Source organism: Grampus griseus, assembly GCF_964374135.1.
Source record: "Grampus griseus genome assembly, chromosome: 6".
Lineage (NCBI taxonomy): Eukaryota > Metazoa > Chordata > Mammalia > Artiodactyla > Delphinidae > Grampus > Grampus griseus.
The window spans coordinates 27,249,834-27,265,940 of NC_139000.1; the positions used below are offsets into that span (position 1 = coordinate 27,249,834).

The following is a 16,107-nucleotide window of genomic DNA, read 5'->3' on the forward strand; positions in this document are numbered from 1 at the left end:
AATTAATTAAAGCACATTCATGGGAAAGCATCACCAGCTTATCTTAAGGTCTCTTCCACAATCAACATTTGATTATTTACAGTATGGATTATCCACCTATACCTGGGACCATTTCCTTAAGTATTCCCCTCTCTCCTCAATGGGCACTTTACCTTTTACTTTTATATCTTAATTTCATCTAGTTCTGCAAGTGGACCTCTCACCATCTACATTTTCCTTCTACTATTTACAGTAAAAGAAATGTTTAGCTTCCCAGTACTTTTGGAAAGGTACAATTTGCTCTTAATTGGAATTAGAAAAGACAAACATGAAACGGAAAGGAAGAAAAGGGAGCATATAATATTCCTAGCAATATTCCAGAGTTTTCTTTTTCCCTTACTATTTGATCTTTCCATGGAGAATGTGGGAATAGCAAATAAAGCATTTTTATTTATCTGCCATTTAAAAACCCTGCTCTCACCTCCATTAGTTTATAATCTATAGTTGACAGTGTATATTTATACTTCTGATTTGACCCAACAATCATTAATTGTGACATATTCACACAATTTTTTTTTAAAACAGATTCATACCTGAACTCCTTTTAGTGTTTGATTTAGTGTATCAATAAAGTTCTGAATTTCATCATTTTTATTTGCCAGAGTTGAAATGATCCTTTGTAGAGCTTCCTAGGATAAAAAAAATTTTTTTAACACTATGATATTTTATTAAAAGAGAACTATAAACTTTATAACAACAACTCTCTAAACAAACTCTGTAAGAGTATATTACATAATAAACAGGAGCAACGTAAAACTGTTCATTGTTCAAACCTCTTATTCCTAGTGTACAACTTAATTACCACCATATCTTTCACACTGAAGGTGATCAATATTATTTAACATAAAGACTGTTACTTTAGGTCATAAGGCCATGGCAAACGAACAGAACCAAATCCTTAAACGTTGCAAAAATAAATGGAAACTTCTAATCAACATCAGGAAATGAGGAATAAAAGCAGAGACACTGAAATTTGACATTTATTTATAAAATTTGACATTTATTTATAAAATTTGACATTTATTTATAAAAATTAAAAACATATTTTAGAAATACGAAAGTAGATAATAAATTTGCAGTTAAAATTACAACATTCATTGCAATATTTACAGATGCTATAGAACCATAATAAATAAGGTAATTTTAGTAGCAAATACCTCAGACTTTTTGATAATGCTTCCTATTTAAATAAAACACTTGATTATTTAACTTTCTCATACTCTCTACTTCAGTGTTGTCCAATAAAATTTCCTGCTATAACGGAAATATCCTACATATGTGCTGTTCTATATGGTAGTAACTAGCCACATGAAGCTAATGAGCTCTTGAAATGTGGATAGAGCAACTGAGGAACTAAATTTATTTTAACTTGAATTAATTTCACTTTTTATTACACATGTGACAAGTGCTGTCATATTGTACATCACAGGTCTAGCTGTTTAATAACTCTTCATGGGCAGTAAAAGCAAAATCCAAACAAGGTACTTGTATTCTCAGTAAAAATCAAAAGCAAGTACTTTCACTTTATAATTTTTCCCAGAAGTACAAGGCTTATTTCCGTAAGCACCTACAAACATAAATATTTTAGTAATTTCCTATAAGATTTTGTGTAATAAAGGTTCTCCTCAAAATATTATCAAAAACTGATAAAAGGCTAAATATAGGGCTTCCCTCGTGGCGCAGTGGTTGAGAGTCCGCCTGCGAATGCAGGGGACACGGGTTTGCGCCCTGATCCGGGAAGATCCCACATGCCGCGGAGCGGCTGGGCCCGTGAGCCATGGCCACTGGGCCTGCGCGTCTGGAGCCTGTGCTCCGCAACGGGAGAGGCCACAAAAGTGAGAGGCCCACGTACCGCAAAGAAAAAAAAGGCTAAATATAAAGAGCTCAGGAAATAATCTGATAAAGGGATGACATTTCATATAAATGCTCATAAAGCATTATAGTAAAAAAATTAAAATAATTACAGCTCTCATTTCATTCTCCCAACAATCCCTGGAGATAAGTAGGTATTATCATCCCTGGGCCAGACTAAGGCTCTCTGCTTCACTTACCAATACTGTTTCTTCCCATCCTCACCACTGTTGTTATTTTAGTATAATAACACAATGAAGTTATGCTATGAAAGAGTTAGCTGTTTATCCTCTTGGTGTTCCCTCCAGAAACAGGTACATGGAGATTTGAATACAAAGACAACGCAGAATGCAGCCAGTACCTGGGGGAGGGGTGGGCACAGCTGGAGGGACGAGAGTGGTAGTACAGAGATGTAGAAAAGGAGGGTAGAAGACTTAAGAGTCTTTCGAGTATTCATCCAAGACAGACTCTCTATATACTTTAAAAAACACAATGGAACAGTAAAAATGGTTCTGCCAGTCCTCGGCCTGTGTACAGTAAGCTTCAATTAAGATTGGGCTTTTCAGGTTAATAGACTGACTCTCTGCATCCTCTTCTAACCCTCCCAATGGTAGGGTTACATCCATATTATATAGATGAGAAAACGGAGATTCAATCAGTTGCCCAAAGTGACACTGCTTGTAAAGTAATGATTATGCTCAGTCTATCTCGAAAGCCCATGCTCTTTACCACTTTAGAATACTGCCTCTAAACCTAACCAATTTGCCCATTATATGAAACACCCATACAATAAATTACATATTGTTTTAATATTTTGGTTTGCTAAGACTCTTCAATGACATATAAAATCACTGGAATTTTCTTGGAGAATCACAGCTTGAGCTTAAGCTTTGTCCACTGAAATTAGTGAAATTCTGGTAAAGGAACTTGATTGTAACATTTTAACTTCTATCCACATACAACTATTATAATTCAAGCATCTGGGACTTCCCTCGTGCTCCAGTGGCTAAGTAAGATTCTGCACTCCCAATGCAGGGGGTCAGGATTCGATCCCTGGTCAGGGAACTAGATCCCACATGCCACAACTAAAAGATCCCACATGCCACAACTAAAAGATCCTGTGTGCCGCAACTAAGACCCAGAGCAGCCAAATAAATAAATAAATGTTTAAAAAAAAGAAAGGAGTATCATTTTAAAAAAATAGTTCAAGAATCTGACATAATATAAACACATATAGAAATTCTGGTATTCCAAGAAAAAAGTTTTGAAAGCAGGACTACATAAGCTGAGTTCTGAAACTTTACCCTAGCCTGTGTATGTGACATGAGGTTAAAGTTTTCTCTAGGTGGTAAGACCCAGGGAAGAGATCTATACAGGGATACTGTGTTCCCAATATAGGAGGTATGCAAGGGGAGGCAAGTCCAGTAGAGCTTTTTTTTAAGTATTTTCTAAATATGGCAAGCAACATACCAGGGCAGGATAAGAAACTTTGAGAAAGAGGCAAAAAAGAACTAAAAGATACCATAATGCACGGAGTTTTCTACCCTACTCTACCCCTCCAGGGCCTCCAAATTTAATCACTAGCTTTTATAATGGAGACACAAGTAATTGATAAAGAAGCTGAGGAGGAAGTACAAAGAAAGTGATGTAAGCTGTGTACAGCACCTATTCTCTGAGCTCCAGACCATTTTAATCCAACTGCTTACTTGAAATCTCCACTCGGATGTCTCAAAAGCACTTCAAAACTCAACATGTCATAATGTCCTCCACTAAACCTGAGCCCTCCTAGCGTTCTATCTCTGCCAATGGCACTACCAGCTGTAAAACCAGAAACCTAGCAACTCAAAATCAAAAACAGAAAAAAAAAAATTAAAAAATCAGCAGAGGACCTGAACAGACATTTTTCCAAAGACGACATACAGATGGCCAACAGACACATGAAAAGATGCTCAACATCACTAATCATCAGGGAAATGCAAATCAAAACCACAATGAAGTATTACCTCACACCTGTCAGAATGGCTATTATCAAAAAGACAACAAATAACAAGCTCTTGAGAGGATGCAGAGAAAAAGCAACCCTTGTACACTGTTGGTAGGAAGGTAAATTGGTACAGCCACTACGGAAAACAGTAGGGAGTTTCCTTAAAAATGAAAATAGAACTACCATACCATCCAGCAATTCTATTTCTGGGTATTTATCTGAAAACAAAAATACTAATCTGAAAATACTAATTCAAAAAGATAAATGCACTCCTATGTTCACTGCAGCATTATTCACAATAGCCAAAATGAGAAAGCAACCTAAGTGCCCATTGATAGATGAATGGATAGTGAAGATGAGAGCTATATACACTGGAATATTACTCAGCCATAAAAAAGAATGAAATCTTGCCATTTGCAACAACATGGATAGACCTAGAGGGTATTATGTTAAGTGAAGTATGTCAGACAGTGAAAGATAAATACCATATAATTTCACTTATACGTGGAATCTAAAACACAAAACAAATGAACAAACATATTAAAACAGAAAGAGTCATAGTTACAGAGAACAAACAGGTGGTTGCCAGAGGGGAGAGGGGGAGGGGGATGGGTGAGGTAGGTGAGGGAGATTAAAAGGTAAAAACTTCCAGTTACAAAATAAATGAGTCTCAGAGATAAAATGTACAGTGTGGTAAAAATAGTCAATAATAATGTAATATCATTGTATGGTGACAGATAGTAATTAGATTTATTGGGGTGATCATTTGTAATGCACAGCAATATTAAATCACTATGTTGTGTGATTAGCATAGTTAATTCTTACAGGAATTAACACAGTAGGTCAATTATAGTTCAAAAACAAACTCACAGAAAAAGAGATCAGATTTGTGGTTACCAGAGGCAGAGGGTGGCGGGACTCAGAAGTAGATGAAGGTAGTCGAAAGATACAAGTACTAGGGGTATAATGCACAACATGATAAATATAATTAACACTGCTATATGTTATATATAATTAACGCTGTTGCCTAGTATATATGAAAGTTGTTGAGAGTAAATCCTGAGTTCTCGTCAAAGAAAAAATACTTTTCTCTTTTTCTTTTATTTTTTATCTACATGAAATGATGGATGTTCACTAATCTTACTGTGATAATCATTTCATGATGTATGTAAGTCAAATCATTATACTGTACACCTTAAACTTATATAGTGATATATGTCAATAAAACTGGAAGGAAAAAAACCCCAGAAACCTAGGCCACCATCATTACATCCTTTCCTTTCATTTGTATTCTACACGCAGTCACCAATTCTGTAGATTTTACCTCCTAAATAACTCTGTAATCACTATTACCACAAGTCAGTATCATATCTCAACTTATACTCTTGCAAAACGTAACAGGCCTCTGATCCATTCTTTCTCCCCAGTAATCAGCTCTCTATATTGCAGCTAGAGTAATATGTTAGCATCACTCTTCCTGCTTAATTGTCTTGCCACAAGGCCTTGGATAAAACTGAAAATCTTTTAACATGAGCTGTTAACATGACCTTAAACATGACATTACATAATCTGTAAGACCCTGCATGATCTTCCTTCCCCCTGCCTACCTCACCTGTTTCAACTCACACCAGACTTCTCTCTTGCTGTATTCCAGCTGCAGTAGCCTGCTGTGAGTTTCTCTAATATGCTTTGCTTCCCACCTGGGAACCCTCACATTTATCAATTCTTCCTGTTCTAAAACATATACACAATTTTTTGTTAAAACAAGTTCCAAAAACTTGTTTTTGGAATGAGCCCATTCTATATATCTAAGTATACACACACGCGCGCGCGTGCGCACACATGCACACTTGCTTCATTTCTTTTATTATCAAAGCCTGACGGTGAAGAAGGGCAAAGACAACTTTGAACTGGGACTCTATCAACCTGAAAGAATGCCTACCAGGGTCTCTCAGACTTCATCTCAGATCTCAAGTCTCCCATTACCCTCCAAATACTGATGGATAAAGTGACAGATAAACATAGATGGATAAAGGCAATATAAATCATCTGAAGTTTATCTAGATAATATAACTGATTTTGCAAGACTTCAGGTGGCCATGACTAAAAGCTTTAGGTGATACAGGTCTGAAGATATGCTTTGACAAATACGAATTCTGCTGGATCACAGTAAAATATGTAGAATGTATGTCTCCAGAGGCAGTATGCATAGGCAATCTCAGCCATTGTCCTTTGGTCATGCACCTCAGCCACCAGGAGCTCAAGAAAACCTACACTATCAAAATTAAGCCTCTCAATTACTTGACCATGGAATTCGTCTAAGGTAACTGCTATGTTAACAAAGGGGAGGGGGGCGGGAATGACACGCCCCAGCCAAGCACAACTGCAGTCATTCCTATGGAATGGTTCAAAGTAATCTGGGATGTACAAGGCATGAGGTACCCTCTTCAAAGAAGCATAGCTTAAAGTTATGCTTATAGTCCCTATAAATCATAAGAAGTAAAAGCACAATCAATTGACTCTAAGCAAAATAATAATAACTAACACTTTTATACTCTTAAGGGCCAAGCACTATCTTAAGCTCTTTACATACTTTAATTTGTTTAATCCTCTCAAGAATCCTATGAAGTAGGATACTTGGTTATCTCCGTTTTCCAATTTGGAAGCTGAGGTATAAAGAGGTTAAGTAACTTGCCCGGGACCTCAGAGTTAGTATGTGGCAGAACCAGAATTCAAATTAAGACAGTCTGACTCCTGAGTCTATGCTCTTAACAATTAGCACTGTACTACCTGAAAACAAAGATCAGAGGTCCATGAAAAGAAAGTCAGGACATCTAAGAGCATCAAAAGGACTTAAGATTTTCTTTAAGACTGGAAAAAACTAGGAATGAGCAACAGGCTGTAACATGTACCACCCTGCCAAACACAAGGGCAACAGTAACAGCTCTTCTTACCGCAGGCATATGATCATTAACTCTGAGAACATGATGACGGTCACCATCTGAAATGGCATGGTTCTACTGGTTTTAGCTTAATATATGTGAATATGACAAATTCAAATGTGAGTCTTAATTCTGCATTCAACAAAAAACTCTGCCAACTGGGCTACTTAACTGGAAACTATCCAGTGTAATAAGTGCCTGAAGTTATGATGCAGAAACTTCCTGTTCTTAGAACCAGTGGCACAAAACCATTATACCCGTGTTTATATGCTACTCTGAATCCAAAGGCATCAATAACCAAGTGGCCATAATTAGACACTGTGATATATGGGTTTCCCACCAGCGTCTACTCAGACAAGGAGAAAATTTCTGATTCAAATTCTACATTAGTATTCCAGACAGTTGAGATACACGAATCTAGAACCACTGCAAATATCACTAATCAATCTACAATTTAAAGGGGCCAAACTATGACTATAGTCATTTCAGTTAGTATTCATTAAGCACTTTCTATGTGCCAGGCACTATACTAAGCTTCTAACATGGACTATCTTTTTAATTATCACAATAGACAGCAATATGTCTTTGTATTTTATGGTTGAAGAAAGAGAGGTTAAAGAAGTTATGAAACTTCCTTTGATCACACAGCTGTCAAATGGCAGTCACAATTCAAATCCAGGAAGCTGCCTCCAGAGTCTGTGCTCTTACACCACTCTAGGCTGCATACACTGCAGAGGACTGTACAAAACAGTCATAGGGTTCCTGCAACCAGAGAAAAGGGATCAGTGAAAAATCCTAATGCCACCAGGAATTATGCCACTTGTATCACTCCACACCAAAGACCTCTCCTTTGAATCAGGTAATGAGTAGAAATCCAGAATGCTCTATCCAGCTGGTAAGTTAGACAACCAGAATCTTACCAGCTGACCATAGTTATGGCAACACATAACAAGAGTATTGTGCTCAAAAGTGATGCAACGAGCTAGAAAAGGAGAATTATATATTGTTGAGGAATTCAGGAATCTGATAATCATAAATAGTTAACTGGTAGAAAGCTACGCCCTCTGTAACAGTGAAACAGCTGGGATTACTACCTCTGTACACAGATGCAACTGAGGTGATCCACAGAAAAAAAATCTAGTAAAAGACCTGGTAGGGAATACTGTCTTTTCACCCTGAGCCCAGTTGCAGATATCAGGGCAGAAGAAGAGGTTCTTTCCCAACTAGGATTTGAGGAAATACAGTGTATCAGAGGCTGAGGAAGCCTCATCCATTTCTGCAGCCTCTGAACTGTCTGTTCCATCCAATGAAGTCTAAGAGGCTCACATTCGGCCATGGAAACCAGAGGACTCATCATCTAATTAAGGGAGGTGGAATGGAAGTAGAGATGGGGGTACTCTCAGGTACCACTAGTAGCAGTATAAACTGACAAAACCTTTCTGAAGGGCGACTTGGCAATACACATCAAAAGATATTTAAAAGCATATACACAATGACTCAGTAATTCCATTTCTACTAATTTATTCTAAGTAAATAATTAAAGAGTATAAGCCGAGACTTGACGACAAAGATTTCATCTTACTATTATTTATAATATTAAAAGGTTAGGACCAACATAAAAGTATGAGAAAAGGATACTAACTAAAAATCAAGTAGGGCTTCCCTGGTGGCGCAGTGGTTAAGAATCCTCCTGCCAATGCAGGGGACACAGCTTCAAGCCCTGGTCCAGGAAGATCCCACATGCCGTGGAGCAACTAAGCCTGTGCACCACAACTACTGAGCCTGCGCTCTAGAGCCTGTGAGCCACAACTACTAAGGCCCAGGTGCCACAACTACTGAAGCCCGTGTGCCTAGAGCCTGTGCTCTGCAACAAGAGAAGCCACCGCAGTGAGAAGCCCGCACACTGCAACAAAGAGTAGCCCCCACTCACCACAACTAGAGAAAGCGCGCGTGAAGCAACAAAGACCCAACGCAGCCAAAAAAAATTAAAATTTTTAAAAAAAATCACGTAATATATATCCATATTAAAGAATTCTGCTAAATCATTAAAAGTGTTGTAGAATGATATTAACATGGAAAAAGATATCCTTACATATTAAGTGAGAGGCAAATTATAAATCACTATACATAGTGTGATACCATAGTTTTTTTAAGTTTCTATATGCATTAAAAAAGACTGGAATGTAATATATACAAATGTTAAAAGAAGTTACCTCTGGGTGGCAGGATTATGGGTGATTTTTATTTTATTTTCATTTATCTATATTTCCTAATTTCCTACAATAAACTTGTGTTACTTATATTTATAATGCAACAGGAGTGCACAGGCTGGCTGTGCTAACACTATTATAAATTAGTTCAAAATATAATTAGCTATCATCAGCAAATATCAATAACTGAGACCATATTAATCAGAACCTTGTGGCTGGGAAGCAGTGCCAACTGAGGATATAAAACATAGAAAAAGAAAGCTGTAGAAAAAATCCACTAACTTCAAAGTATTGTCCACCCTACACTGGAGTGGAATATCTATCACTATGGCATTCAATATGTGTTTGCTGCATGAATAATCCTGCTTACATTCAGCCAGGCACTGCAAAGAACCATTGTCCTTAAAAAAATTTTTTTAAGTTAGGTCTGTTTCACTATATTTCTAGTTTTTTTTTAAACTGTCAAGTTCAATAAAAATGAAGGTGTCTGTATTTAAACACAGTGATACAAGTATGTCAGCATGGTCCTTTGAAGAGGGTACCTCGTACCTTGTACATCCCAAATTACTCTGATCCGCTCCACGGGAATGACTGCAGTTGTGCTTGGCTGGGGTGTATAAAAACCCCAGTTATACTTTCCTGGTCACACCTCTATTTTAGAAAGCAAAGACCTTCCCTCAAAAAAGAAAGAGAGCTGGAGAGAAGGGAGATACATGTACTACAGAAAAATGATTTGTAGCAGCAAGGGAGACCAAATTCCAGAGTTTTATCTAAATCATGTTCTATACTTTCTATCAACGATTTTTACTAGACTAAACTAGTTTCTTAATAACAACAACAAAAAAACTACTTTATAGGGGTTTATATCTTAAGCTTTATCTTAAGATCTAAGACATATCTGAAGATAAAGATATATCTTAAGTTTATATTTTAAGATATATCTTAAGTTTATGTCTTAAGTTTTAATGACATTAATCATGCCATCATTTAAAGGCAAAGGAGCAAGGCAGGAAGGGTGGTAATGAAAGAAGCTTGAGCTGGGAAGAAAGACCTGGTATGAATCCAGACTACCACTTGCTAGCTGTGTGACTCTGAACAAGTTATTTAACCTCTCTCAATTCCATCTTCCATATCTTTACAACAGGAGTAACAGCTGTTGTGAGAATTTAAAGCAGTCTAATACAATACTGGATACAGAACAATAGTCAAATTTCATTTCTCTTTCCTTTCCTCAGGACTGAGAAAAAGGCATAATTTTGGAACATGAGACGGTTGGTTATCTGGATATGGTGGAGGCCTCCGAACTGTTAGGGTACAACAAGAAGGCAAAGGATAGCAAATACCAGGGCAGAGGAAGAAACTGGGATGAGGAAGCCAAGTCTAGACATGCTACTGGTTGCAGGTCGTGTTGTGCTTTAAAACTCTCCCTACTCAGTTCAATCTCCTCAGTCTAGGTTTGTTCAGTCTTGCACATCAAGCCTTGCCTGACTGTCACTATTCCTCTCTAAGCAGAAAGTAGAATATGTGGGGGGAAAGGGAGGAAAAGCAAACAACTGACAATGTATGCTCTTGATGACATCTTCCCTCAGGGATCCCTTCCCCTTTCCTCTCCACCTTTATTATCCCTACAGCACAAACCCTTCCTAGAAACAGCAACCCCTATGAATATGAATGATCTCCTGCACAAGAATTTAACTGAAACTATCAAATTCTAAGCACCAAGATTCTAGAAAGGTGCAAATGTCTTATTTGTTTCAATGGTTTCTTTGAACATACACATTTTATCAGGTAAAGAAACCTTTGGGATTTTATCTTAAAACCACTTAAGGACATAATCAAAAGGTTTGAGTATCAAATAAAGCCACCTATCCATAACACATCCTGTTCACAAGTGTCCCAGAAACTCGATATAAACAAAATCCCTCTGTTTATTTCTAGAAGATAATACTGTGGTTTTCTGTATCCAACAGTACACCTTACATACCCAAGGTAATTATGTTTTCTTCCTCTACTCAAACAGAGCATCTGTTGCTAACACAAGTCCAAGTTATTTTCACAGACAAAAAAGCAGCTGGTCAAGCTAATCCATTTGCTGACTAGCCACCATCAAGCTTCTGTAAGACTGTCCAGTTAACTTAAACTCTATTGTCAGATTGCATGAGTCAGAACTTCCAATCCTCTTTCAATTAGGATTTAACAACTCTTCTTTGGCACCATCATTTGAAACACTTATTACAGACATAAACACAGAAAACATGCTTTAAACTTCAGGACAAAGGTAAGAAATGGTTAGACTGGATTAGAAAAATAGTTATACAAATTATCAACAAAGGGATAAAGTTACTTTGAAGTTGAGATTATGAGATTACTAATAGCTAACGATAGTACTTATGTGTGCTAGGCACCAAGTGATTTTTAAAAATTAACACGATCTTCATAACCCTCTGAGGTAAGGAGACTTTAAAGATGAGGAAATGGAGACTGCAAACTGCCCAACCTCATTCAGTTCATAAATAGAAGGACTGGAGACGACTCTGAAGCCATCCTCTTAATAATTTAAAGCCCAAATCCCAAATACCTTACAAATGGATATATATTCAAGCCACTCTCACCCTCTGCCACTTGCAGTAACTATGTTTCCTTATGCTGACTAAGGTATCATCCCTGCTATTATTTTCGTTGTAACATTCTATAATAGAAAAGAAAAATCATGCCAGGGGTGTACTACTACTGTTTTATTTCAAGAGAAATACATAACCAGCTCAGTTCATTATTAGTTGAGGTATATAATTGAATCTGCAGTAATTCATGAGAAAAGAATGCTCAAATTCAGAGCACTGAATTGGTTATAAGCATCAACACATGATGCTTATTTTAAGCTACAAAACAAAGCGTTTTTTATTAGAAATATTATTTAATACTATCAATGAAATTCAACATATTTTCTAATATTGAGAAGTTGATTCTCTAACTTATCTAAGATACATTAGTACCAGTAAGAAAGAACAGCTAATTCTTCTCTACCTCTGGTAAAACTGTACACAGTACGTGTAGGTACTCAAATACAACATTTGGAATGAAACCAAGTTCAGATCTTAGCCTTATGCATGGCTAGTGGTATGACCTTGCAGGACTCACTCCAACTCGAGTCCTCATTAAAATGAGAGACAATGCATGCCCTGGCAAAATAAGAGGAGCCACATTAAAATACTTTTTAAAATTATGTTTTACAGCACACAGAGTATTTTAGTACTTATTCTTTGTAAACTTTAAAGCACTGTACTTTAAAGTACATAATTCATACTTAATTATATTACCTGCTTTTTACAGTAACTGTAAAATATTCTCATTTCCACTATATAAATGAGGAAATTGATTAATCACAGTTAAGTGATTTGCTCCATATCACAAAGCTACATATAGCAGCATGGAACCCGAGTCTCTGGACTCCAAGTCTTTGCCCTTCCGTTTGCTCTGAACTAATGTCCACTCAGATATCACATGAGTTTTATTTAAAAAGTTAAATAAGCTTTGAAATGTTTTACAAATTCAAAACACACAAAATGTAATTTTTAAAAAATGTCTTACTAATAGTCATGAAAATTAAAAAATTGAATATACCTGAGTTTCAAGATGCACACATACAATGAAATCATATGACTTTTGTTAAATACTGTAATAGTTAACGCTAAACACATCACTACACTATTCTCTCATGCCCCCAGTGCTCAAGGAAGTGAATCCAGGCAAAATTATAGAAAACAAGGTTCTAACGTTTTTTCCAGTACTTTCTATCTAATAATAGAAAAGAATGGCCTCTTGGACATGCCCTTGTTTTTCCCTGCTACATTATTAGTAACACTGTGTTCCTTCTTATTATACTGCACTATATTTCAATTACTATAATCTAACAAAGAGAGCACCGTGGTTGATTTTTATATAGGGATTATAACTAAATATTAATAACACTTCTAATTGTATTCAAACGTTGGCTATGTTCTCTAAATATATATATATATTGGTTAATAAAAACGGCTAGTTCTGTATACCCTTTCTTTAACTTGTTCAGAAAGTATAAAACATGCCAAAACAACCATTAAGGTAACTGACCAGCAGCACTGAACTGGTCAGAGGGTGGGACCGCTGCTCTGACAACTGTCAGTCTTTTCTCTCAATTCAACCAACACTAAACACCAAGACGTGCTAGTGAACTAGTCCCGAGGAGGGCTGGGGCGGTGGACAAGGCTGGGCGGGGGGCGGTACTAAGGAGATCTGGTTCCCGACCTAAAGAGGCACAGATTTTGCCAAGATAGGAGAAGACTGGGTCGAGGAGAGGGGCCAGCTTCGGCGTCAGCCGGTAGACCCCCATGTGCCTTGACTTCCTCTTCTGCTAAGGATGGATAAACCCTCACTAGCTCACCGTGAGACTGCGAGAATCAAAGAGGGCCCAGACCGTTGCAAAAACTGATGAAAACCTGGGGGCGGCTCCCGCTATCCCCTCAGGAGCCAGGGACCAGGACCCAGGACCAAGTACAGGGCAGAAGCTGTCCAGGGTCACGGGGCGCGGTCCCCGCAGCCCGGCGGGCGCCGCTTTGCTCCTGGGAAAGAGCAAAGCGGCCTGGCGGCCTCGCCCTCCGCGGCCATAGCCCAGCCTCAGGCTGGCCTGGCCAGCCCCGCTCGCCCACCGCCCACCCGGCCGGGGAGCTCTGCCCAGCCTCGGCGGCCCAGCGCCCGCGCTTACTTTCTGAGAGTCCATGGCCAGGGGCTGTGTCCGCTAGACCCAAAACCGCGTCGAAGAACCTTGCGAGGAGACGGAGGGAGGTCGGACACGCCAACACGGCTACCCGGGGCCGCTGCTCTGCTGAGCCACCGCCGCCTCTGCCTCAGCCTCAGACCTCAGCGGCGCCGCCCGGCCGCGCCCCGTCCGCGCCCAGCCCCGCGCGCGCCGCAGTCGCGCCGCCGTTGCCAGGGTGAAAGGGCGGCCCGCGGAAGGGAGGGGGCGAGGAGCGCCTTGCGCACGCGCCCTGCTGCGAGAAGAGATGGGGAGGGGTGGAAGGGGGGTGCTGGTTACCCGGTGCAGCGACGGAGCGGCAGAGAGAGAGGCGTGCTCGCCCCTCGGTCCCGCCGGTCGTTTGAAGAAGCCTCGCCCTCCTTCCCCCATCCTTTTTCCTCCAGCGCGCGCGATTGCTGCTGGCTTTGGAATGGACCACTGGGCATCCAGCAGCCGGGTCCGTGGGGAGGGCAGGGGAAGGAAAGCTCCAGCCCTGGAGATAGATCAGCCTCTTCTCCATCCTGCAAGCATCTGAAGCACCTCCTTATGCTAGCCCTTGGAGAAGCAGCCAGGCTGACAGGCCCAGCGGTCCAGTGGGAAGGAAATGGCTGGGAGGGCGATGTAGTGGAAACATGGGGAAAGCCTGTAGGAACGAGACAGAAACTTGGGTAGACTGTGGAGTCTGGTAGACCTTTACCAGAGAGCCCCCTGGGAACCTTGCTCGCTGTGACTTTGAGCAACTACTCTCCCAGAGCCTGTTTCATCTTTGGTAAAATAAATAATTCTGACTTTGCAGAGCATTATGAAGATTAAATAACGTATTGGGGACTTCCCTGGTGGCGTAGTGGTTGAGGGTCCGCCTGCCGATGCAGAGGACACGGGTTCGCGCCCCGGTCCGGGAAGATCCCACGTGCCGCGGAGCGGCTGGGCCCGTGACCCATGACCGCTTGGTCCTGCGCGTCCGGAGCCTGTGCTCCGCAATGGGAGAGGCCGCAACAGTGAGAGGCCCGCGTACCGCAAAAAATAAAAAATTAAAGAAAAAAATAACGTTTTGGAAGTGCCCAGTACATAGTTAATGCTCAGTAATTATAGTTATTGGTGGGAAGCTAGAACCTGCTCAGTCTGGACTAAGGGGACAATAGAGACTAGAAAGCTTGGGAAGGTACGATTCAAAATGTTCTTCCCCAAGTGGACAGGCCTCATCTTCCATTTCGATGATTGCAGAGGTTCAGAAAAGTTCAACTGGGCAATCACTCATTGTGAATGAACAAAAGGGAAAAATATATTGAGTACCTATCAGGTACCAATTCCACAGACTGAGAATCAGCAGTGACAAGGCATTTTACATACATATATATATATGTATGTATGTAAAATGCCTTATATGTATATAAAATGCCTCCTTACATTACATCTCTAATGTAAGGAGTTTAGACGTTTTACAGGGAAAAATTACATGGGATAAATGGAATCAGAGAATTGTGTGGGCTTCATGTTCGGTAGGAGAGTCAGGGAAGGCCTCTCTCGGGTCACTCCTGAGAGTGAGAGAATAACTATACAAACATCTGGAGAAAAGCATTCTAGACAGAAGAAACAGCAAATACAAAGGTCCTGAGAGGGCATGGTCTCTATGTTTAAGAAACAGCATTTATCCTACAAGGCTGTAATTATCTCTGTAGATGTGTCTCCCTGACTATACTTGTGGGTCGAAATTTCTTTTACCCATATCTGTATCGCCAGCACAGGGCCTGCCATCTAGTATGCATTCAGTAAATCCTTTTTAAACTGGACAGACATGTACAAGAAAGGGGTTGAAGGGAACAAAAGGAAAAACTAGTTCAGGCCGGGTGGGTTGTTTTTGAAGGTCAGGGTCCAGGGCCTATGTGCACAATTTTCCTCCTGCGTCTGAAAGTAGTGGCATGCAGTCTTGCAGAGAGATGCTCCTTTTCTTGGTGTCAAGGGAAAGGAGCCTCCTCTCCAAGCTGCCCCAGTTCCATGAGGAGAGATGAGAGCAGCCAGGCACTCAGCGACTAGCCTGCCGCTGCAGCCACGCAGGCCATTCTCCGCAGTGCACGCGCACTGCAGCTGAGTCAGTTTCCCTTGAGGGAGAAATGCAGCCTCGGGACTGGAGAACATCAGAAGTCAAACCACCCTGCTGTGAGCTCCCCAGCCCTGCACCTGCCTGCCACTGCACGACCCAGTGAAGAAGAAACAGCATTTAGCACTGTCCCCAGTTCTCTTGCTGCAAGGACTTTACCTCACTACTGTCAGGGGGTAACTCCTGGGCACTCTGTGACTGATGGGCTTAAC

General features: G+C 40.1%; 1 protein-coding gene across 2 annotated transcripts in view; it reads right to left on the reverse strand.

Annotated features, from left to right (window-relative positions):
- FSD1L (fibronectin type III and SPRY domain containing 1 like) overlaps positions 1–13,951 on the reverse strand; it is a 70,299-nt gene extending 56,348 nt beyond the window's left edge. For both annotated transcript variants that reach the window (XM_082655974.1, XM_082655972.1), the window contains exons 1-2: positions 13,768–13,951; positions 573–668 (exon numbers count right to left, since the gene is read on the reverse strand). In XM_082655974.1, the coding sequence (XP_082512100.1) occupies positions 573–668; positions 13,768–13,782 (111 nt within the window). In that variant the 5' untranslated portion in view covers positions 13,783–13,951. The remainder of the gene's footprint in view (positions 1–572; positions 669–13,767) is intronic.
- Positions 13,952–16,107: the final 2,156 nt, after the last annotated feature.